Source organism: Nerophis lumbriciformis, linkage group LG30, assembly GCF_033978685.3.
Source record: "Nerophis lumbriciformis linkage group LG30, RoL_Nlum_v2.1, whole genome shotgun sequence".
Classification (NCBI taxonomy): domain Eukaryota; kingdom Metazoa; phylum Chordata; class Actinopteri; order Syngnathiformes; family Syngnathidae; genus Nerophis; species Nerophis lumbriciformis.
In genome coordinates this window covers 28,307,587-28,331,559 of record NC_084577.2, presented here as the reverse complement: position 1 = coordinate 28,331,559, position 23,973 = coordinate 28,307,587, and the positions used below count along the sequence as shown (strand labels likewise).

Sequence of the window (23,973 nt, the reverse complement as noted above, 5' to 3'; positions counted from 1 at the left end):
TTGTAATCAAATAAACAAAAAAACAAAAAAATGCAAAAACAAACAATTAAAAAAAAGATGTGCAGCCCCCCCCCCCCCCCGCCCCCCCCCCCAAAAAAAAGAATGCAACCAAAAAAGATTTATAAATATCAAACAAAAATCATCACAAAAAATCCAATAAAAAAGGATTTGTAACTAAAAATAAACATTTGTAATAAAAGAAAATATTAGTGGCCACAAAAAAGTTTTTGAAACTAAAAAAATAATTGGAACAAAAAATAGCAACAAAAAACATCTGTAAGAAAAAAAAGATTTATAAACATAACAAATGATTACACATTAAAAAAATCTGTAACAAAAAAATAAAAATATTTGCTAAAAACCCCCCAAAAAATTGTGAAAAAAAAATGCAATTAAAAATGTATCATGAAAAATATATTTACAACCCCCCCCCAAAAAATGCAACCAAACAAGATTTGTAACCATAAAGACACAAATCTGTAACAAAAAACTATTTGCAACTAGAGATTTGTGAGCAAAAAGTTATTGCAAACAATAAAGATTTGTGACTTAAAAAAGGTTGCAACCACAAAATATTTGTAAACAATAATATGTAACTAAAAAAAGGAAAGATTTTTAACAAAAAATTGCAATATCAAAGAAAAATTATCACAAAAAATCCAATTAAAAAAGGATATGTAACTAAAAATAAACATTTGTAATAAAATAAAAGATTTGTGGCCGCAAAAAAGTTTTTGCAACTAAAAAAATAATTGTAACAAAAAACATCTGTAAGCAAAAAAAAAGATTTATAAACTTATAACAAAATTTTAACCGAAAAATGAATTGTAAAAATAAGAAATGCTGTCAAAAAGTGATTACCCATAAAAAAATTGTAACAAAAAAAAAATAAAAAATATTTGCAAAAAACCCCAAAACGATTTGTGAAAAAAAATGCAATTAAACATTTTCTATCATGAAAAAAATATATTTACAACCCCAACAAATTATTTGTTTTTCTTTTTTTAATTTCAAAACCCTTTTTTAAAAAAAAAAAAGAAAAAAAAAAGAAGTAAATCCATTCTTGCTTGGTGGCATTAAAAAGTTCACATCTGTCTCCATGTATGCCCAGCCCCTTCCTGCTCCGCCACTGCTCAGACTACAGCACTGCTGATGATGGTCTCGTCTGCGTATTCAAATCATTATTGTGCACACGCAACAAATCCAACAATTTATTTCCCATGAATTAATTTGAGTACAAAACCACATGGAGAGGCAAAGAAATGGTTTCACATAAATAAAAAAAAAAGTGTCAAAAACAGTCCTTCTAGAAAAGTCCCAAATGAAGCGCTCGCCATTATATACATTTGCATATTCATGATCTTCACCTGTGCAGGTGTACGCCCAAAATGACTTCTTCTCTTCATGTATTTCTCTCCAGACTAGTCCCAGTGAAAAACCTGTCCCAGGGGCCCGGGGCTCCTCCTCCGTGTCAGCGGGGGGGCCGGGAGGGACAGGCGCACTCACAGCCCAGGTGGTGCGTGAGGAAGACCTCATCCAGGACCCAGCGCGCCCTCGGTCTGCGCCGGCGTCGGTCCACGGCGCTCTCTGGGGCGTACTTCAGCACCTGCCGAGAGAAGAACGCTGGACTTAGGTGGTCCCCCAGAGTCCAAAGTCCTAAATCAGGTTGGCCCCAAATGAGCAGAGAGGACTTTATTCCTCACTTGGGACTAGAAAGTTCACCTTCAGCATGAACTTAGTCGCTTGTGTTTGAAGGCAAGAGGAGCAAAATAATATTCATATTTCTACTGCAGCCTTCAACAAACTAATTGCTGTAAAAGGGCTCGTTCACCTCCACTACACACGGGCCCGGGGCACACTCTAATATTTACACTGAACGAGTAATCCTACTCTTGATGTAATCCTATTTATTTATCATATCTGAACTACTTACAGTTTATAACCTTGTCAAATGATATGAGAGCGTGTTTTTAATCACTAAGATTATTATCAAGGCTCAGGTCAGGCTGATTACAAAAATAATCAAATATACTCAGAAAGAAGGGACTAAAAAAAAAAAAATTGATGAGCATTTTTCACATACAATTACACAGTGCTAAAATAAATTCCAACTAAAATAATATTATATAATAATAATAATAATATATATATGTTACTTAAACTGTCAAAATTAGGCTTAGGTCAGGCTGATTAGAAAAATAAATACTAATTAAAAAATGGTAAAAAAGAAGGGACTCAAAAACATTTATGAGCATTTTTTGTGTATAATTACACAGTGCTAAAATAAATTCCAACTAAAATAATATTAGATAATAATATTAATAATAATAATAATATATATGTTACTTAAACTATCAAAATTAGGCTCAGGTCAGACTGATTAGAAAAATAAATACTAATCAAAAATACTAAAAAGAAAGGACTCAAAAAAATGTATGAGCATTTTTTGCATCCAATTACACAGTGCTAAAATAAATTCCAACTAAAATTATATTAAATAATAATAATAATAATAAATGCTACTTAAACTGTCAAAATTAGGCTCATGTCAGACTGATTAGAAAAATAAATACTAATCAAAAATACTAAAAAAGAAGGGTCTCAAAAAAATTTATGAGCATTTTTTGTGTATAATTACACAGTGCTAAAATAAATTCCAACTAAAATAATATTAGATAATAATAATAATAATAATAATATATATGTTGCTTAAACTATCAAAATTAGGGTCAGGTCAGACTGATTAGAAAAATAGATACTAATCAAAAATACTAAAAAGAAGGGACTCAAAAAAATTGATGAGCATTGTTTGCGTATGATTACACAGTGCTAAAATAAATTCCAACTAAAATTATATTAAATAATAATAATAATAATAATATATATGTTACTTAAACTGTCAAAATTAGTCTCAGGTCAGACTGATTACAAAAATAAATACTAATCAAAAATAATAAAAAAAGAAGGGACCTAAAAGAACTGATGAGCATTTTTTGCGTACAAATACGCAGTGCTAAAATAAATTCCAACTAAAATGATATTAAATAATAATATTAATATGCTACTTACTGCTTGTATCGCACATGATATCACACACAAGCGAACACGCCGCAGGACTGATTGTATCGCACATGATAGCACACACTAGTAAATAGGCTGCAGGACTGCTTGTATCGCACATGATATCACACACAAGTAAACACTCTGCAGGACTGATTGTATCGCACACAACATCGCGCACAATGAAACTCTCTGCAGGACTGATTGAATCGCACATGATATCGCACACTAGTAAACAGGCTGCAGGACTGCTTGTATCGCACATGATATCACATACGAGTAAATAGGCTGCAGGACAGCTTGAATTGCACATAATATCGCACTAAAGTAAACACGCTGCAGGACTGCTTGTATCGCACATGATGTCGCACACAAGTAAACATGGGCAAGACTGCTTGTATCACACAATTAAACACTCTGCAGGACTGCTTGTATCGCACATGATATTGCACACTAGCAAATAGGCTGCATGACTGATTGAATCGCACATTATATCGCACACTAGTAAATAGGCTGCATGGCTGCTTGTATCGCACATGATATCGCACACTAGTAAATAGGCTGCAGGACAGCTTGTATCACACATGGTATCGCACATGAGTAAATGGGCTGCAAGACTGCTTGTATCGCACATGATATTGTACACGAGTAAATAGGCTGCAGGACAGTTTGAATTGCACGTGATATCGCACACAAGTAAACACGCTGCAGGACTGCTTGTACCCCACATGATATTGCACACTAGTAAATAGGCTGCAGGACTGCTCGTATCACACATGATATTGCACACGAGTAAATGGGATGCAGGGCTACTTGTATCGCACACAAGTAAACATGCTGCAGGACTGCTTGTATTGCACATGATATCGCACACTGGTAAATAGGCTGCAGGACTGCTTTTATTGCACATGATATCGCACACAAGTAAGCACGCTGCAGGACTGCTTGTATCGCACATGATATTGCACACTAGTAAAAAGGCTGCAGGACTGCTTGTATCACACATGGCATCGCACACGAGTAAATGGGTGGCAGGACTGCTTGCATCGCACATGATGTCGCGCACAAGTAAATAGGCTGCAGGACTGCTTGTATCGCACACAAGTAAACATGCTGCAGGACTGCTTGTATTGCACATGATATCGCACACTGGTAAATAGGCTGCAGGACTGCTTTTATTGCACATGATATCGCACACAAGTAAACACGCCGCAGGACTGCTTGTATCGCACATGATATTGCACACTAGTAAAAAGGCTGCAGGACTACTCGTATCACACATGGTATCGCACACGAGTAAATGGGTGGCAGGACTGCTTGTATCGCACATGATGTCGCGCACAAGTAAATAGGCTGCAGGACTGCTTGTATCGCACACAAGTAAACATGCTGCAGGACTGCTTGTATTGCACATGATATCGCACACTAGTAAATAGGCTGCAGGACTACTTTTATTGCACGTGATATCGCACACAAGTAAACACGCCGCAGGACTGCTTGTATCGCACATGATATTGCACTCTAGTAAAAAGGCTGCAGGACTGCTTGTATCACACATGGTATCGCACACACGAGTAAATGGGTGGCAGGACTGCTTGTATCGCACATGATGTCGCGCACAAGTAAATAGGCTGCAGGACTGCTTGTATCGCACACAAGTAAACATGCTGCAGGACTGCTTGTATTGCACATGATATCGCACACTGGTAAATAGGCTGCAGGACTGCTTTTATTGCACATGATATTGCACACAAGTAAACACGCTACAGGACTGCTTGTACCGCACATGATATTGCACACTAGTAAAAAGGCTGCAGGACTGCTTGTATCACACGTGGTGTCGCACACGAGTAAATTGGTGGCAGGACTGCTTGTATCGCACATGATGTCGCGCACCAGTAAACATGCTGCAGGACTGCTTGTATTGCACATGATAACGCACACTAGTAAATAGGCTGCATGACTGCTTGTATCGCACACAAGTAAATAGGCTGCAGGACTGCTTGTATCGCACATTTCAGACGCAAGACGATATTATCCGATACTTGTTTCTTGTTGCCGATATCACACCGATATCATTGTATCAGGACAAGAAGACATAAGTGTGTTGGATGCGTGACGACAACAACACTCTCTCAATTGTCATTTCTTTAAAAAAGCGACGTAACCTGCACATATAATTCTGTTTTTTTACGTAACGGTACTAACATTTTTTTTTTGACATGACACGGAGAAAAGAAGTGACAATTAGTGGGACCCTCCTTTTTGTTCTACGACTTTCAAAATAAAAGTCCAAAAAAGGAGCATTAGCCGTGCCAGAATTGTTACAAATGCTGGCTCTCCTCACATGTCCCTTGGCAGGGATCGAAACTGAAAGTTAACATGGCACAGCGTTCAAACTGGAGGGAAGTGGGTAACTTCACGTTTGCTCAAAGGTGGGAAAGTAATCCCCCTCGGGACAAAACCCCCCCAGAACTGGTCCAGGTGAGCGCACACGTGACCCACCTCGTGCAGCTTGACCATGGTCTTGGTGGCCTGGCAGGCGCAGCCGTGGTTCCAGTCGTGTGTGCCGCAGCCACAGTTGCCGCCGCAGCGTTGGACCAGCACACATCGGGGGAAGAAGACGGCGTTGGTGGCCCTCAGCTCCTCCCGCAGGTTGACGGAGTAGTTGCGTGGCGTGCAGCTGTAGCGCCGCACGTCGTCACACAGACCGTCCAGGTCCACTGGGAACACAAAGAGGTACTTTTTTATTCCTCATCCGTGGTCGCTGTTGTCATATTTCAGAGAAGAGTGTGAATCCTGGAAGAAGAACAAATAGGGATTTGAAAAAGGGGGCGTGGCTTTGGAGTACACATGGCGCTTGAATCAAAGTTCAAGTAGCAATGATTGTCACACACACACTAGGTGTGGTGAAACGTGTCCTCTGCATTTGACCCATCACCCTTGTTCACCTTCTGGGAGGTGAGGGGAGCAGTGAGCAGCAGCGGTGGCCACGCCCAGGAATCATTTTTGGTGATTTAACCCCAAATTCCAAGCCTTGATGCTGAGTGCCAAGCAGGGAGGTAATGGCTCCCATTTTTATAGTCTTTGGTATGACTCGGCCGGGGTTTGAACTCACAACCTACCCATCTCAGGGCGGACACTCTAACCACTAGGCCACTGAGTAGCTACTAAGCAGCTACTTTTTTCCTTCACTTTGAACTCAGCGGCTTATAAAACGGTGCGGCTAATGTAAGTTTTTTTTTCTTCGTTGACGGCCAATACGTAAATAGTTTTCTTAAAATAATGTGACTTCACTACATGTTTTTTTTTAAGCTTATTCTACATACCTAAATTACAGCTACTTTTTTCCTACACTTTGAACCCCCCGGCTTAAAAAACAGTGCGGCTAATGTATGTTTTCTTTTCTTCGTTGACGGCCATTACGTAAATAGTTTTCGTAAAATAATGTGGCTTCACGACATGGATTTTTTTTTAAGCTTATTCTACATACCTAAATTACAACTACTTTTTTTCCTACACTTTGAACCCCGCGGCTTATAAAATGGTGCGGCTAATGTAAGTTTTTTTTTTCTTCGTTGACGGCCAATACGTAAATAGTTTTCATAAAATAATGTGACTTCACTACATGTTTTTTTTTAAGCTTATTCTACATACCTAAATTACAGACTATAAGCAGCTACTTTTTTTCCTACACTTTGAAACCCCCGGCTTATAAAACGGTGCGGCTAATGTATGTTTTCTTTTCTTCGTTGACGGCCATTACGTAAATAGTTTTCATAAAATCATGTGACTTCACTACATGGTTTTTTTTTTAAAGCTTATTCTACATACCTAAATTACAGCTACATTTTTCCTACACTTTGAACCCCGCGGCTTATAAAACAGTGCAGCTAATGTATGTTTTCTTTTCTTCGTTGACGGCCATTACGTAAATAGTTTTCATAAAATAATGTGGCTTCACGACATGGATTTTTTTTAAGCTTATTCTACATACCTAAATTACAGCTACTTTTTTCCTACACTTTGAACTCAGCGGCTTATAAAACAGTGCGGCTAATGTAAGTTTGTTTTTCTTCATTGACGGCCATTACGTAAATAGTTTTCATAAAATAATGTGGCTTCACTACATGGATTTTTTAAAGCTTATTCTACATACCTAAATTACAGACTATAAGCAGCTACTTTTTTCCTACACTTTGAACCCCCCGGCTTATAAAACAGTGCGGCTAATGTATGTTTTCTTTTCTTCGTTGACGGCCATTACGTAAATAGTTTTCATAAAATAATGTGGCTTCACGACATGGATTTTTTTTTAAAGCTTATTCTACATACCTAAATTACAGCTAACTTTTTCCTACACTTTGAACCCCGCGGCTTATAAAACAGAGCAGCTAATGTATGTTTTCTTTTCTTCGTTGACGGCCATTACGTAAATAGTTTTCATAAAATAATGTGGATTCACGACATGGATTTTTTTAAAGCTTATTCTACATACCTAAATTACAACTACTTTTTTTCCTACACTTTGAACTCAGCGGCTTATAAAACAGTGCGGCTAATGTAAGTTTTTTTTTCTTCGTTGACGGCCAATACGTAAATAGTTTTCATAAAATAATGTGACTTCACTACATGTTTTTTTTTAAGCTTATTCTACATACCTAAATTACAGCTACTTTTTTCCTACACTTTGAACCCCCCGGCTTAAAAAACAGTGCGGCTAATGTATGTTTTCTTTTCTTCGTTGACGGCCATTACGTAAATAGTTTTCGTAAAATAATGTGGCTTCACGACATGGATTTTTTTTTAAGCTTATTCTACATACCTAAATTACAACTACTTTTTTTCCTACACTTTGAACCCCGCGGCTTATAAAACGGTGCGGCTAATGTAAGTTTTTTTTTTCTTCGTTGACGGCCAATACGTAAATAGTTTTCATAAAATAATGTGACTTCACTACATGTTTTTTTTTAAGCTTATTCTACATACCTAAATTACAGACAATAAGCAGGTACTTTTTTTCCTACACTTTGAAACCCCCGGCTTATAAAACAGTGCGGCTAATGTAAGTTTTTTTTTCTTCGTTGACAGCCAATACGTAAATAGTTTTCATAAAATAATGTGACTTCACTACATGTTTTTTTTTAAGCTTATTCTACATACCTAAATTACAGCTACTTTTTTCCTACACTTTGAACCCCCCGGCTTATAAAACGGTGCGGCTAATGTATGTTTTCTTTTCTTCGTTGACGGCCATTACGTAAATAGTTTTCATAAAATCATGTGACTTCACGACATGGTTTTTTTTTTAAAGCTTATTCTACATACCTAAATTACAGCTACATTTTTCCTACACTTTGAACCCCGTGACTTATAAAACGGTGCGGCTAATGTAAGTTTTTTTTTTCTTCGTTGACGGCCAATACGTAAATAGTTTTCATAAAATAATGTGACTTCACTACGTTTTTTTTTAAGCTTATTCTACATACCTAAATTACAGACTATAAGCAGGTACTTTTTTCCTCCACTTTGAACCCCGCGGCTTATAAAACGGTGCGGCTAATGTATGTTTTTTTTTCTTCGCTGACGGCCATTACGTGAATAGTTTTCATAAAATAATGTGGCTTCACGACATGGATTTTTTTAAAGCTTATTCTACATACCTAAATTACAACTACTTTTTTTCCTACACTTTGAACCCCGCGGCTTATAAAATGGTGCGGCTAATGTAAGTTTTTTTTTTCTTCGTTGACGGCCAATACGTAAATAGTTTTCATAAAATAATGTGACTTCACTACATGTTTTTTTTAAGCTTATTCTACATACCTAAATTACAGACTATAAGCAGGTACTTTTTTTCCTACACTTTGAAACCCCCGGCTTATAAAACGGTGCGGCTAATGTATGTTTTCTTTTCTTCGTTGACGGCCATTACGTAAATAGTTTTCATAAAATCATGTGACTTCACTACATGGTTTTTTTTTTAAAGCTTATTCTACATACCTAAATTACAGCTACATTTTTCCTACACTTTGAACCCCGTGGCTTATAAAACGGTGCGGCTAATGTAAGTTTTTTTTTCTTCGTTGACGGCCAATACGTAAATAGTTTTCATAAAATAATGTGACTTCACTACATGTTTTTTTTTAAAGCTTATTCTACATACCTAAATTACAGCTACTTTTTTCCTACACTTTGAACCCCGCGACCTATAAAACGGTGCGGCTAATGTAAGTTTGTTTTTCTTCGTTGACGGCCATTACGTAAATAGTTTTCATAAAATAATGTGGCTTCACTACATGGATTTTTTTTTAAGCTTATTCTACATACCTAAATTACAACTACTTTTTTTCCTACACTTTGAACCCCGCGGCTTATAAAATGGTGCGGCTAATGTAATTTTTTTTTTTCTTCGTTGACGGCCAATACGTAAATAGTTTTCATAAAATAATGTGACTTCACTACATGTTTTTTTTTAAGCTTATTCTACATACCTAAATTACAGACTATAAGCAGGTACTTTTTTTCCTACACTTTGAAACCCCCGGCTTATAAAACGGTGCGGCTAATGTATGTTTTCTTTTCTTCGTTGACGGCCATTACGTAAATAGTTTTCATAAAATCATGTGACTTCACTACATGTTTTTTTTTTTAAAGCTTATTCTACATACCTAAATTACAGCTACATTTTTCCTACACTTTGAACCCCGTGGCTTATAAAACGGTGCGGCTAATGTAAGTTTTTTTTTTCTTCGTTGACGGCCAATACGTAAATAGTTTTCATAAAATAATGTGACTTCACTACATGTTTTTTTTTAAGCTTATTCTACATACCTAAATTACAGACTATAAACAGGTACTTTTTTTCCTACACTTTGAAACCCCCGGCTTATAAAACGGTGCGGCTAATGTATGTTTTCTTTTCTTCGTTGACGGCCATTACGTAAATAGTTTTCATAAAATCATGTGACTTCACGACATGTTTTTTTTTTTAAAGCTTATTCTACATACCTAAATTACAGTTACATTTTTCCTACACTTTGAACCCCGTGGCTTATAAAACGGTGCGGCTAATGTAAGTTTTTTTTTTCTTCGTTGACGGCCAATACGTAGATAGTTTTCATAAAATAATGTGACTTCACTACATGTTTTTTTTTAAGCTTATTCTACATACCTAAATTACAGACTATAAGCAGGTACTTTTTTCCTCCACTTTGAACCCCGCGGCTTATAAAACGGTGCGGCTAATGTATGTTTTTTTTTCTTCGCTGACGGCCATTACGTGAATAGTTTTCATAAAATAATGTGGCTTCACGACATGGTTTTTTTTTAAAGCTTATTCTACATACCTAAATTACAGACTATAATCAAATAAATCAAATATATTTCACTTTGTCATATTTTTGGGGAAAAATATTGCATATTTTTGTTTGTTTGCCTTTAAAAAAAAAAAAAAAAGCGCAAAACAAAATAAAAATATTACCCAAAAATAATAATTAAAAAATCGACGGATTGGTACAAAGTTGATATAAAGATTTGAGAGATGAAATCAAAAACAATAATAATACAAAAATAAATATAAGTCTTTAAAAAAAAAAATCCACTTAAATTCTTAGGTGTTTCAAACTGCCATCGTTCAAAAATTAATAATTAATTAAAATCAATGTTGTTATTAATTATTGATCTATTCAAGGCTCCAATTATTTCAAATCAAATATATTTCACTTTGTAATGTTTTTGGGGGAGAATAAAAAAACAAAACAAAAAAAGCGCAAAACTAAATAAAAATATTACCCATTAAAAAAATATTTAAAATCGACAGATTGGTCCAAAGTTGATATCAAGATTTGAGGTTTGAAAGTAAAAAAATAATAATAATACAAAAATAAATATTACTCTTTAAAAAAATCCACTAAAATTCTTAGGGGTTTCAAACGGCCATCGTTCAAAAATGAATAATTAATTAAAATCAATGTTGTTATTAATTATTGATCTATTCAGGGCTCCAATTATTTCAAATCAAATATATTTCACTTTGTAATGTTTTTTGGGGAAAATATTGCATATTTTTGTTTGTTTTCCTTTAAAAAACAAAGCTTTCTATGACAAAAAAAGCACAAAACTAAATAAAAATATTACCCATAAAAAAATAATTAAAATCGACGGATTGGTCCAAAGTTGATATAAAGATTTGAGGGTTGAATGTAAAAAAAAAAAATATAAGTCTTTCAAAAAAAATCCAGTAAAATTCTTAGAGGTTTCAAACTGCCATTGTTCAAAAATGTATAATTAAATAAAATCAATGTTGTTATTAATTATTGATCTATTCAAGACTCCAATTATTTCAAATCAAATATATTTCACTTTGTCATATTTTCTGGGGAAAATATTGCATATTTTTGTTTGTTTGCCTTTAAAATTAAAAAAAAAAAAAAAGCGCAAAACAAAATAAAAATATTACCCATAAAAAATAATAAAAAAATCGACGGATTGGTCCAAAGTTGATATAAAGATTTGAGGGATGAAATTAAAAACAATAGTAATACAAAAATAAATATAAGTCTTAAAAAAAAAAAAATCCACTTAAATTCTTAGGTGTTTCAAACTGCCATCGTTCAAAAATTAATAATGAATTAAAATCAATGTTGTTATGAATTATTGATCTATTCAAGGCTCCAATTATTTCAAATCAAATATATTTCACTTTGTAATGTTTTTTGGGGAAAATATTGCATATTTTTGTTTGTTTGCCTTTAAAAAACAAACAAAAAAAGCACAAAACAAAATAAAAACATTACCCATAAAAATCATTAAAATCGACGGATTGGTCCAAAGTTGATATAAAGATTTGAGGGTTGAAAGTAAAAAAATACAAAAATAAATATGTCTTTAAAAAAAAAATCCACTAAAATTCTTAGGCGTTTCAAACTGCCATTGTTCAAAAATTAATAATTAATCAATGTTGTTATTAATTATTGATCTATTCAAGGCTCCAATTATTTCAAATCAAATATATTTCACTTTGTAATATTTTTTGGGGGAAAATATTGCATATTTTTGTTTGTTTGCCTTTAAAAAACAAAGCTTTCAATGACAAAAAAAAGCGCAAAACAAAATAAAAATATTACCCATAGAAAATAATTAAAATCAACGGATTGGTCCAAGTTGATATAAAGATTTGAGGGTTGAAAGTAAAAATAAATAAATAAATAATACAAAAATAAATATAAGTCTTAAAAAAAAAATCCACTAAAATTCTTAGGGGTTTCAAACTGCCATTGTTCAAAAATGTAGAATTAATTAAAATCAATGTTGTTATTAATTATTGACCTAATCAAGGCTCCAAATATTTTAAATCAAATATATTTCACTTTGTAATGTTTTTTTGGGAAAATATTGCATATTTTGTTTGTTTGCTTTTAAAAAACAAACAAAAAAAGCGCAAAACTAAATAAAAATATTACCCATAAAAAAATAATTAAAATCGATGGATTGGTCCAAAGTTGATATAAAGATTTGAGGGTTGAAAGTAAAAAAATACAAAAATAAATATAAGTCTTGAAAAAAAAAAATCCACTATAATTCTTAGGGGTTTCAAACTGCCATTGTTCAAAAATAAATAATTAATCAATGTTGTTATTAATTATTGACCTATTCAAGGCTCCAATTATTTCAAATCAAATATATTTCACTTTGTAATGTTTTTTGGGGAAAATATTGCATATTTTTGTTGGTTTTCCTTTAAAAAAACAAAGCTTTCTATGACAAAAAAAGCACAAAACTAAATAAAAATATTACCCATAAAAAAATAATTAAAATCGACGGATTGGTCCAAAGTTGATATAAAGATTTGAGGGTTGAAAGTAAAAAAAATACAGAAATAAATATAAGTCTTTAAAAAAAAAATCCACTATAATTCTTAGGGGTTTCAAACTGCCATTGTTCAAAAATAAATAATTAATCAATGTTGTTATTAATTATTGACCTATTCAAGGCTCCAATTATTTCAAATCAAATATATTTCACTTTGTCATGTTTTTAGGGGAAAATATTGCATATTTTTGTTTGTTTACTTGTGCAAAGCTGGACAGTTAACATGTAAATTTCCTCCAATAAACACACAATTTATTCTATTTTACCCAAGTAATTTACAAAAGGTAAACATGCTCGACTATAAGCTAGCAGCTACGCAACAGCTAAGCACAGAATAGCACACAAGCTAGACATAGGTAATAATTATTGAATAATAAAACAGCACATTTGTCAATATAAAGAAGTACCAAATAATTATAGTTGCATAAGACTTACACATACAAAGTCTCCGAGGCAGAAGCGTACTAGAAAACATCCAGTAACAAACGTGTTTGCATCACTTCACCCTAAAAACAGTTTAAGTCTATTCCAGAGGGTTAATCATAAATAGGTTGGTGTTCTTCGTGGTTACCATTATTCTCTGTTCGACTCATTTAAAAAAAGAGAACTGAGGTACCTTTGAGCTCGACTTTTGAAGTCTTGGAGGCTTTGAACGTACCTTTGTTGTGCCTGCTCGCCAGCTGATATGCCCTGGATCGATAATGGACGTGCGTCTGGGTGTAGATGCTGTCCAGGTCTTGTCTCCAGGTATCTGGGTTGAGGGATCTGAGGAGCTGTTCCACCGTGTCGAAGGCAGCTATGGTTCTGTCCAAGTCCTCCAGGGAGAGAGGAACCTCCGTCACTGCAGCCTCAGCCTCAGCAACGGTAGCAGCATCCTAGGAAGTCACAGCCACATTTTTAATTGTTTTTATACATTTCACTGACTAAGTTATTTTGCTGTGTTTATGCATGACTATGACTTTACAGTAAACAAACAGGAATAAAAAAAGCCAATAAGTGAAAAGTTGCAATGTTGACTCTAATAACACAAAGCTGTCATTTCTCAAAATATAATAATGAATCAAAATCATGAATTATTGACCTATTTCAGGCTCCGATTACTTTACATCAAACATTCAATTTTGAAACATTTTTAGGGGGAAATATTGCATATTTTGTGTGTTTGCTAAATAAAAACTTAGTTTTCTTTGACAAAATGGGCATACAACAAGTGAAAAAATAAATAAATTAATTAATCGACGTCCAGAAAATTTTAAAAAATAAATAAAAAGTGTAATTTTATGAGTGGGGCCCCAATAATTGTTTTGATTGATTTATTTATTTTAAACTCTCAATGCTCAAAAAATAGTAATTAATTAAAATCAATGCTGTTATGAATTATTGACATATTTATTACTCCAATTACTTCACATCAAATATTACACTTGGAATTTGGGGGGAAAATATTGCATATTTTGTGTTTTTGACAAAAAAAAGGGCATGAAACACAAACAAACAAAAAAAAACTGACATTTCTCTAGAATTGTAAGCGCTAAATTAAAAAATAAAAATAAAAAATATATAAAATATATGAAAATTAATTATTTGTAACATTTTTATGACAGTGTGTGAAGTGAAGTGAATTATATTTATATAGCGCTTTTCTCTAGTGACTCAAAGCGCTTTTACATAGTGAAAGCCAATATCTAAGTTACATTTAAAGCAGTGTGGGTGGCACTGGGAGCAGGTGGATAAAGTGTCTTGCCCAAGGACACAACGGCGGAGACTAGGATGGCGGAAGCAGGGATCGAACCTGGAACCCTCAAGTTGCTGGCACGGCTTTTTTATGTATTTTTATGTAAAAAAAAACAAAACATAAAAAGTGTGATTTTATGAGTGGGGCCCCAATAATTTTAGTTTTTTTTTTTTTTTTAAACTGTCAGTTCTAAAAAAATTAAAAAATAATATATGATATTATATATCATATATTATTATTATTATTTTTTGATATTATATATATATATATATATATATATAATATCATATATTATTTTTTATTTTTTTTAGTACTGACAGTTTAAAAAAAACAAACAACTAAAATTATTGGAGCCCCACTCATAAAATCACACTTTTTATGTATTTTTTTTTACAACAATGTTGTTATGATTTATTGACCTATTTATGACTCCAATTACCTCAAATATTTCACTTTGAATTTCTGGGGAAAATATTGCATATTTTGTGTTTTTGCCAAAAAACAAAACAAGGTTTTGACAAAAAAAGGGCATGAAACACTAAAAAAAAAAAGAAAAAACCCTGACATTTATCTAGAATTGTAAGCATTGAATAATAAAAAAAAATATATAAAAGATATATGAGAATGAATATTTTTTAACATTTTTATGACAGAGGCCCTTCTACTTAAGGAGAGCCCTAAAGGATAAAGGATAAAAAAAAAAAAAAAATCAATATACGTCACACTGATCAAACTTAACCTCGTTTTACTATAACAATCTACAAGGTTAATATAGTCCACTTCGTTCTTCCCCTCCATGTATCTGCTTTATTTTTTAATTCAACTTATCATGACATGTATGTATCGCTGCATTTGAAACATTTGTACAATACTCAAAAAATAATCATGAATTAAAATCAATGTTGTTATGAATTATTGACATATTTATGACTCCAATTACTTCAAATATTACACTTTGAATTTCGAGGGAAAATATTGCATATTCTGTGTTTTTGCCCCCCCCCCCCAAAAACAAAGTTTGACCAAAAAAAGGGCATGAAACACCAAAAAAACCCAACAAAAAACAACTGACATTTATCTAGAATTGTTAAAGTTGAATAAAAAAAAAATAAAAAAAAAATAAAAAATATATATATATATATATATATATATATATATATATATATATATATGATAATTAATTATTTTTATAATTTTATGACAGAGGCCCTTCCACTTAAGGGGAGCCCTAAAGGCTAAAAATAAATAAATCAATAAACGCCACACTGATCAAACTTAACCTAGTTTTACTATAACAATCTATAAGGTTAAAATAGTCCACTTCGTTGTTCCCCCCCATGTATCTGCTTTATTTTGTAATTCAACTTATCATGACATATATGTATTGTTGCATTTGAAACATTTGTACAATACTCAAAAAATAATAATGAATTAAAATCAATGTTGTTATGAATTATTGACATATTTATAACTCCAATCACTTCAAATATTACACTTTGAATTTCGGGGTAAAATATTGCAAGATTTTGACAAAAAAAAGGGCATGAAAGACCAAAAAAAACTAACTGACATTTATCTAGAATTGTTAGAGTTGAATATATATATATATATATATACATATATATATATATATATATATATATATATATATATATATATATATATATATATATATATATATATATATATATATATATACACAATATATGAAAATGTATTATTTTTTTTTTTTTATGACAGAGGCTCTTCCACTTAAGGGGAGCCCTAAAGGCTAAAAATAAATAAATCAATAAACGCCACACTGATCAAACTTAACCTAGTTTTACTATAACAATCTACAAGGTTAAAATAGTCCACTTCGTTTCCCCCCCCCCCCATGTATCTGCTTTATTTTGTAATTCAACTTATCATGACATATATGTATTGTTGCATTTGAAACATTTGTACAATACTCAAAAAATAATAATGAATTAAAATCAATGTTGTTATGAATTATTGACATATTTATAACTCCAATCACTTCAAATATCACACTTTGAATTTCGGGGTATAATATTGCAAGATTTTGACAAAAAAAAGGGCATGAAACACCAAAAAAAACCAACTGACATTTATCTAGAATTGTTAGAGTTGAAAAAAAAAAAAAAAAAAATCTATATATATATATATATATACATATATATATATATATGAAAATTAATTATGTTTTTATTTTTTATGACAGGGGCTCTTACACTTAAGGGGAGCCCTAAAGGTTAAAAAAAAATAAAAATAAAAATATTTTTTTACTATAACAATCTACAAGGTTAATATAGTCCACTTCGTTCTTTTCTTCCATTTATCTCCTTTATTTTGTAATTCAACTTATCATGACATATATGTATCGTTGTATTTGAAACATTTGTAACGTTGATAATAGAGGTAAGTATTGTTAATATTCATTATCAATAGTGTTATTGCTATTGTTATTTCTGTGTTATTAATAAATACTTCACTAACTGCTTCTTTGCTATCACTTTTACTATCACATTTGTGCATGTCGTTGATTTTGAAAAAAAATGCTTTCATTTCTCAGTGAATGGCCCTCAGTGGAAAAAGTTAGGACACCCCCGATGTAGATGACGCAATACTAGCGCTTACTTACGCCAACGAGACCCTGGGATTGGCTGGAACAGAAGCAGGGTACGTAAACACACACACTGTAGATAATCCATGCAGAAAACACGCACACTAATTATTATGATTTCATACGTCACCGACCACGTAGCTCCTAGAAACCACGTGGATGACACGCGCTTATGACAACATTAGTCCAAGAAAGCGTGACATTTTACATCTCATGTATAATACATGCAGTAGAAATACCACAACGGGCGACATACTTCTACATACTAACATGATTATGCTCCAATTCAAACATGTCTGTTCAACTTTAGGATTTGAACCGTTGGTCGATGACTTACCGACGAGGTGACGGCCTCCCAGTTGGTCTGGGACGCAGGCAGAGGCGTGTCATGCTGAGGAATGAAGGCACGACAATAATCAATGACTTGTCAAAAGTATCCATACATTGGCATTAGTAAAGTAGGAGCAGCTACCCTTTACCTCTGAACAATAATCTGACAATAATCAATGACTTGTCAAAAGTATCCATACATTGGCATTAGTACAGTAGGAGCAGCTACCCTTTACCTCCGAACAATAATCTGACAATAATCAATGACTTGTCAAAAGTATCCATACATTGGCATTAGTAAAGTAGGAGCAGCTACCCTTCACCTCTGAACAATAATCAATAATCTGACAATAATCAATGACTTGTCAAAAGTATCCATACATTGGCATTAGTACAGTAGGAGCAGCTACCCTTCACCTCTGAACAATAATCAATAATCTGACAATAATCAATGTAGTAAAGTAGGAGCAGCTACCCTTCACCTCTGAACAATAATCAATAATCTGACAATAATCAATGACTTGTCAAAAGTATCCATACATTGGCATTAGTACAGTAGGAGCAGCTACCCTTTACCTCTGAAAAATAATCTGACAATAATCAATGACTTGTCAAAAGTATCCATACATTGGCATTAGTACAGTAGGAGCAGCTACCCTTTACCTCTGAACAATAATCTGACAATAATCAATGACTTGTCAAAAGTATCCATACATTGGCATTAGTACAGTAGGAGCAGCTACCCTTCACCTCTGAACAATAATCAATAATCTGACAATAATCAATGACTTGTCAAAAGTATCCATACATTGGCATTAGTAAAGTAGGAGCAGCTACCCTTCACCTCTGAACAGTAATCAATAATCTGACAATAATCAATGACTTGTCAAAAGTATCCATACATTGGCATTAGTACAGTAGGAGCAGCTACCCTTTACCTCTGAACAATAATCTGACAATAATCAATGACTTGTCAAAATTATCCATACATTGGCATTAGTACAGTAGGAGCAGCTACCCTTTACCTCTGAACAATAATCTGACAGTAATCAATGACTTGTCAAAAGTATCCATACATTGGCATTAGTACAGTAGGAGCAGCTACCCTTCACCTCTGAACAATAATCAATAATCTGACAATAATCAATGACTTGTCAAAAGTATCCATACATTGGCATTAGTAAAGTAGGAGCAGCTACCCTTCACCTCTGAACAATAATCAATAATCTGACAATAATCAATGACTTGTCAAAAGTATCCATACATTGGCATGAAATACACTACATTGATATTAGTACAGTAGGAGCAGCTACCCTTCACCTCCGAACAAATATGTTACCAATCCCCAATACCTGGGAACGATACCGGTACTCAACAGTACCAATTTTCGGTAAAAAAAATTAGCCCATTATGACAAAAAAAGGGCATAAAACACACAAAATAAACCTGATGTTTATAGAAATGGAAGCGTTGAATAATTAAAAAAAAAAAAAAAAAAAAAAAAAAAAAATATATATATATATATATATATATATATATATATATAAACATATATATATATATATATAAACATATGTGAATTATTTTTTAAATTTTTATGACTGAGAGGCCTTTCCACTAAAGGGGAGCAAAATATAACGGTCCTGAATGTAAACAAACACCATGGGTGGATCTACACCTGATATCCACTGTAATGATACCAAGTACAACAGTGTATCTACAGTATATATTACATCGATATTTTTTATCATCACAAACTATTTTGGATCGATGTTATTATGAATTATTGAACTATTTATGACTCCAAATACTTCACATCAAATATTACACTTGGAATTTTGGGGGAAAATATTACATATTTTGTGTTTTTGCCATAAAAAAACAAGGTTTTTGACAAAAAAAGGGCATAAAAACACACAAAAAAAAAACCTGACGTTTATAGAAATGGAAGCGTTGAATAAAAAAAAAAAAAAAAAAAAAAAAAAAATATATATATATATATATATATATGTATATATATATAAACATATGTGAATTATTTTTAAAATTTTTATGACTCAGAGGCCCTTCCACTAAAGGGGAGCAAAATGTAGCAGTCCTGAATGTAAACAAACACCATGGGTGGATCTACACCTGATATCCACTGTAATGATACCAAGTACAATAGTGTATCTACAGTGTATATTACATCAATATTTTTTATCATCACAACATATTTTTTCCTCTTTTTAAAATTCACATTATGTTTATAAAGTCGTGAAATATGTCCTTGGACACATGAGGACTTTAAATATGACCAATGTATGATCCTATAACTAATTGGTATCGGATCGATGTTATTATGAATTATTGAACTATTTATGACTCCAAATACTTCACATCAAATATTACACTTGGAATTTTGGGGGAAAATATGACATATTTTGTGTTTTTGCCATAAAAAAACAAAGTTTTTGACAAAAAAAAGGGCATAAAAACACACAAAAAAAACCCTGACATTTATAGAAATGGAAGCGTTGAATTAAAAAAAAAAAAAATATATATATATATATATATAAACATATGTGAATTATTTTTAAAATTTTTATGACTGAGAGGCCCTTCCACTAAAGGGGAGCAAAATATAGCGGTCCTAAATGTAAACAAACGCCATGGGTGGATCTACACCTGATATCCACTGTAATGATACCAAGTACAATAGTGTATCTACAGTGTATATTACATCAATATTTTTGATCGTCACAAAATCTTTTTCCCCTCTTTTTAAAATATATATTATGTTTATAAAGTCGTGAAATATGTCCCTGGACACATGAGGACTTTAAATATGACCAATGTATGATCCTGTAACTACTTGGTATCGGATCCATGTTATTATGAATTATTGAACTATTTATGACTCCAAATACTTCACATCAAATATTACACTTGGAATTTTGGGGGAAAATATTATTATTTTGTGTTTTTGCCATAAAAAAAACAAAGTTTTTGACAAAAGAAAAGGCATAAAAACACACACAAAAAACCCTGACGTTTATAGAAATGGAAGCGTTGAATTAAAAAAAAAAAAAAAAAAAAATATATATATATATATATATATATATATATATATATATATATATATATATATATATATATAATTTTTTTTATTTTTTTTATTCAACGCATCCATTTCTATAAACGTCATCTACCCATGGCGTTTGTTTACATTTAGGACCGCTATATTTTGCTCCCCTTTAGTGGAAGGGCCTCTCAGTCATAAAAATGTTAAAAATAATTCACATATGTTTATATATATATAAAAAACCCTGACGTTTATAGAAATGGAAGCGTTGAAAAAAAAAAAATAAAATAAATAAAAAAAATAAAATAAAAAAAAAATAAAATAAAATATATATATATATATATATATATATATATATATATATATATATATATATATATATATATATATATCTTTTTTTTTTTTTTTTTAAACACAAAAAAAACCCTGACGTTTATAGAAATGGAAGCGTTGAATAATAAAAAAAAAAAATATATATATATATGAATTATTTTTAACATTTTTATGACTGAGAGGCCCTTCCACTAAAGGGGAGCAAAAAAATAGCGGTCCTGAATGTAAACAAACGCCATGGCCGCATCTACACCTGTAATGATACCAAGTACAATAGTGTATCGAGTGGATACTACTATTATTACATCGATATTTTTTCCTTTTTTAAAAATTCATATTATGTTTATAAAATCAGTAAATATATCCCTGGACACATGAGGACTTTGAATACGACCAATGTATGATCCTGTAACTACTTGGTATCACATCCATACCTAAATGTGTGGTATCATTTAAAACTAATGTAAAGTATCAAAGAAGATGTCAAGACTTGGTCCTGTGTGTTTGCTTTTCCGGGATGCAACGGAAATTTGGCTCGGGCGAGACGGGAATGTGAGTACATTTTTATTTAAACTACAAAAAAAGGAAGTAAACAAAAGGCGCGCACAATGGCGGAGAACAAACTATGAAACCAAATACTTGCACAAAGGCAAAAACTATGAACAACAAAAAACACTAACTGTGGCAATAAAAAACAAAACTGACTTGGCATGGACAACAAGGAGCAGCGTGAACGATGGACATGAAAAAAGAGTCAGAACTGTGCAGAGCATAAATGTGGGGATGTCACCAGAAAGACAAACTGAAAACAATGAACTTAAATACTACAGACATGATTAACGAAAACAGGTGCGTGACTCAAAACGTGAAACAGGTGCGTGACGTGACAGGTGAAAACTAATGGGCTGCTATGGTGACAAACAAGAGTGCACAATGAGTCCAAACGTGGAACAGGTGAAACTAATGGGGTAATCATGGAAACAAGACAAGGGAGTGAAAAGCCAGAAACTAAAGAGTCCAATAACTAAACAAAACATGACTAAGACAAAACATGATCACACAGACATGACAGAAGAGAAGAATAAGTGATTATTTCATTTTAACAGAAGTGTAGATAGAACATGTTGAAACAGAAAATAAGCAGATATTAACAGTAAAATGAACAAGTAGATTAATAATATTTTTTTTTACAGTTTGTCCTTAATAATGTGTGCAAAATAATAGGTGTATAAATGACACAATATGTTACTGCAGACTAATTAGGAGTCTTTGGAAGCCATGGAAAACGACTTCCGGACGGCTTCGAAGCGATTCTGGACCACCATCCGCCGCCTCAGGAAGGGGAAGCAGTGCACTACCAACACCGTGTATGGTGCGGATGGTGTTCTGCTGACCTCGACTGCGGAAGTTGTGGATCGGTGGAGGGAATACTTCGAAGACCTCCTCAATCCCACCAACACGTCTTCCTATGAGGAAGCAGTGCCTGGGGAGTCTGTGGTGGGCTCTCCTATTTCTGGGGCTGAGGTTGCTGAGGTAGTTAAAAAGCTCCTCGGTGGCAAGGCCCCGGGGGTGGATGAGATCCGCCCGGAGTTCCTTAAGGCTCTGGATGCTGTAGGGCTGTCTTGGTTGACAAGACTCTGCAGCATCGCGTGGACATCGGGGGCAGTACCTCTGGATTGGCAGACCGGGGTGGTGGTTCCTCTCTTTAAAAAGGGGAACCGGAGGGTGTGTTCTAACTATCGTGGGATCACACTCCTCAGCCTTCCCGGTAAGGTCTATTCAGGTGTACTGGAGAGGAGGCTACGCCGGATAGTCGAACCTCGGATTCAGGAGGAACAGTGTGGTTTTCGTCCTGGTCGTGGAACTGTGGACCAGCTCTATACTCTCGGCAGGGTCCTTGAGGGTGCATGGGAGTTTGCCCAACCAGTCTACATGTGCTTTGTGGACTTGGAGAAGGCATTCGACCGTGTCCCTCGGGAAGTCCTGTGGGGAGTGCTCAGAGAGTATGGGGTTTCGGACTGTCTGATTGTGGCGGTCCGCTCCCTGTATGATCAGTGTCAGAGCTTGGTTCGCATTGCCGGCAGTAAGTCGGACACGTTTCCGGTGAGGGTTGGACTCCGCCAAGGCTGCCCTTTGTCACCGATTCTGTTCATAACTTTTATGGACAGAATTTCTAGGCGCAGTCAAGGCGTTGAGGGGATCCGGTTTGGTGGCTGCAGGATTAGGTCTCTGCTTTTTGCAGATGATTTGGTCCTGATGGCTTCATCTGGCCAGGATCTTCAGCTCTCACTGGATCGGTTCGCAGCTGAGTGTGAAGCGACTGGGATGAGAATCAGCACCTCCAAGTCCGAGTCCATGGTTCTCGCCCGGAAAAGGGTGGAGTGCCATCTCCGGGTTGGGGAGGAGATCTTGCCCCAAGTGGAGGAGTTCAAGTACCTCGGAGTCTTGTTCACGAGTGAGGGAAGAGTGGATCGTGAGATCGACAGGCGGATCGGTGCGGCGTCTTCAGTAATGCGGACGCTGTATCGATCCGTTGTGGTGAAGAAGGAGCTGAGCCGGAAGGCAAAGCTCTCAATTTACCGGTCGATCTACGTTCCCATCCTCACCTATGGTCATGAGCTTTGGGTTATGACCGAAAGGACAAGATCACGGGTACAAGCGGCCCAAATGAGTTTCCTCCGCCGGGTGGCGGGGCTCTCCCTTAGAGATAGGGTGAGAAGCTCTGTCATCCGGGGGGAGCTCAAAGTAAAGCCGCTGCTCCTCCACATGGAGAGGAGCCAGATGAGGTGGTTCGGGCATCTGGTCAGGATGCCACCCGAGCGCCTCCCTAAGGAGGTGTTTAGGGCATGTCCGACCGGTAGGAGGCCACGAGGAAGACCCAGGACACGTTGGGAAGGCTATGTCTCCCGGCTGGCCTGGGAACGCCTCGGGATCCCCCAGGAGGAGCTGGAC

At 34.2% G+C, this 23,973-nt stretch overlaps 1 protein-coding gene across 1 annotated transcript in view; it reads right to left on the bottom strand.

Annotated features, from left to right (window-relative positions):
* Positions 1-1,099: 1,099 nt before the first annotated feature.
* pdgfd (platelet derived growth factor d) overlaps positions 1,100-23,973 on the bottom strand; it is a 167,579-nt gene continuing 144,705 nt past the window's right edge. The window contains exons 4-7 of the mRNA XM_061925862.1: positions 17,632-17,685; positions 13,592-13,808; positions 5,566-5,783; positions 1,100-1,606 (exon numbers count right to left, since the gene is read on the bottom strand). Coding sequence (XP_061781846.1) covers positions 1,472-1,606; positions 5,566-5,783; positions 13,592-13,808; positions 17,632-17,685 — 624 coding nt within the window. The 3' untranslated portion in view covers positions 1,100-1,471. The remainder of the gene's footprint in view (positions 1,607-5,565; positions 5,784-13,591; positions 13,809-17,631; positions 17,686-23,973) is intronic.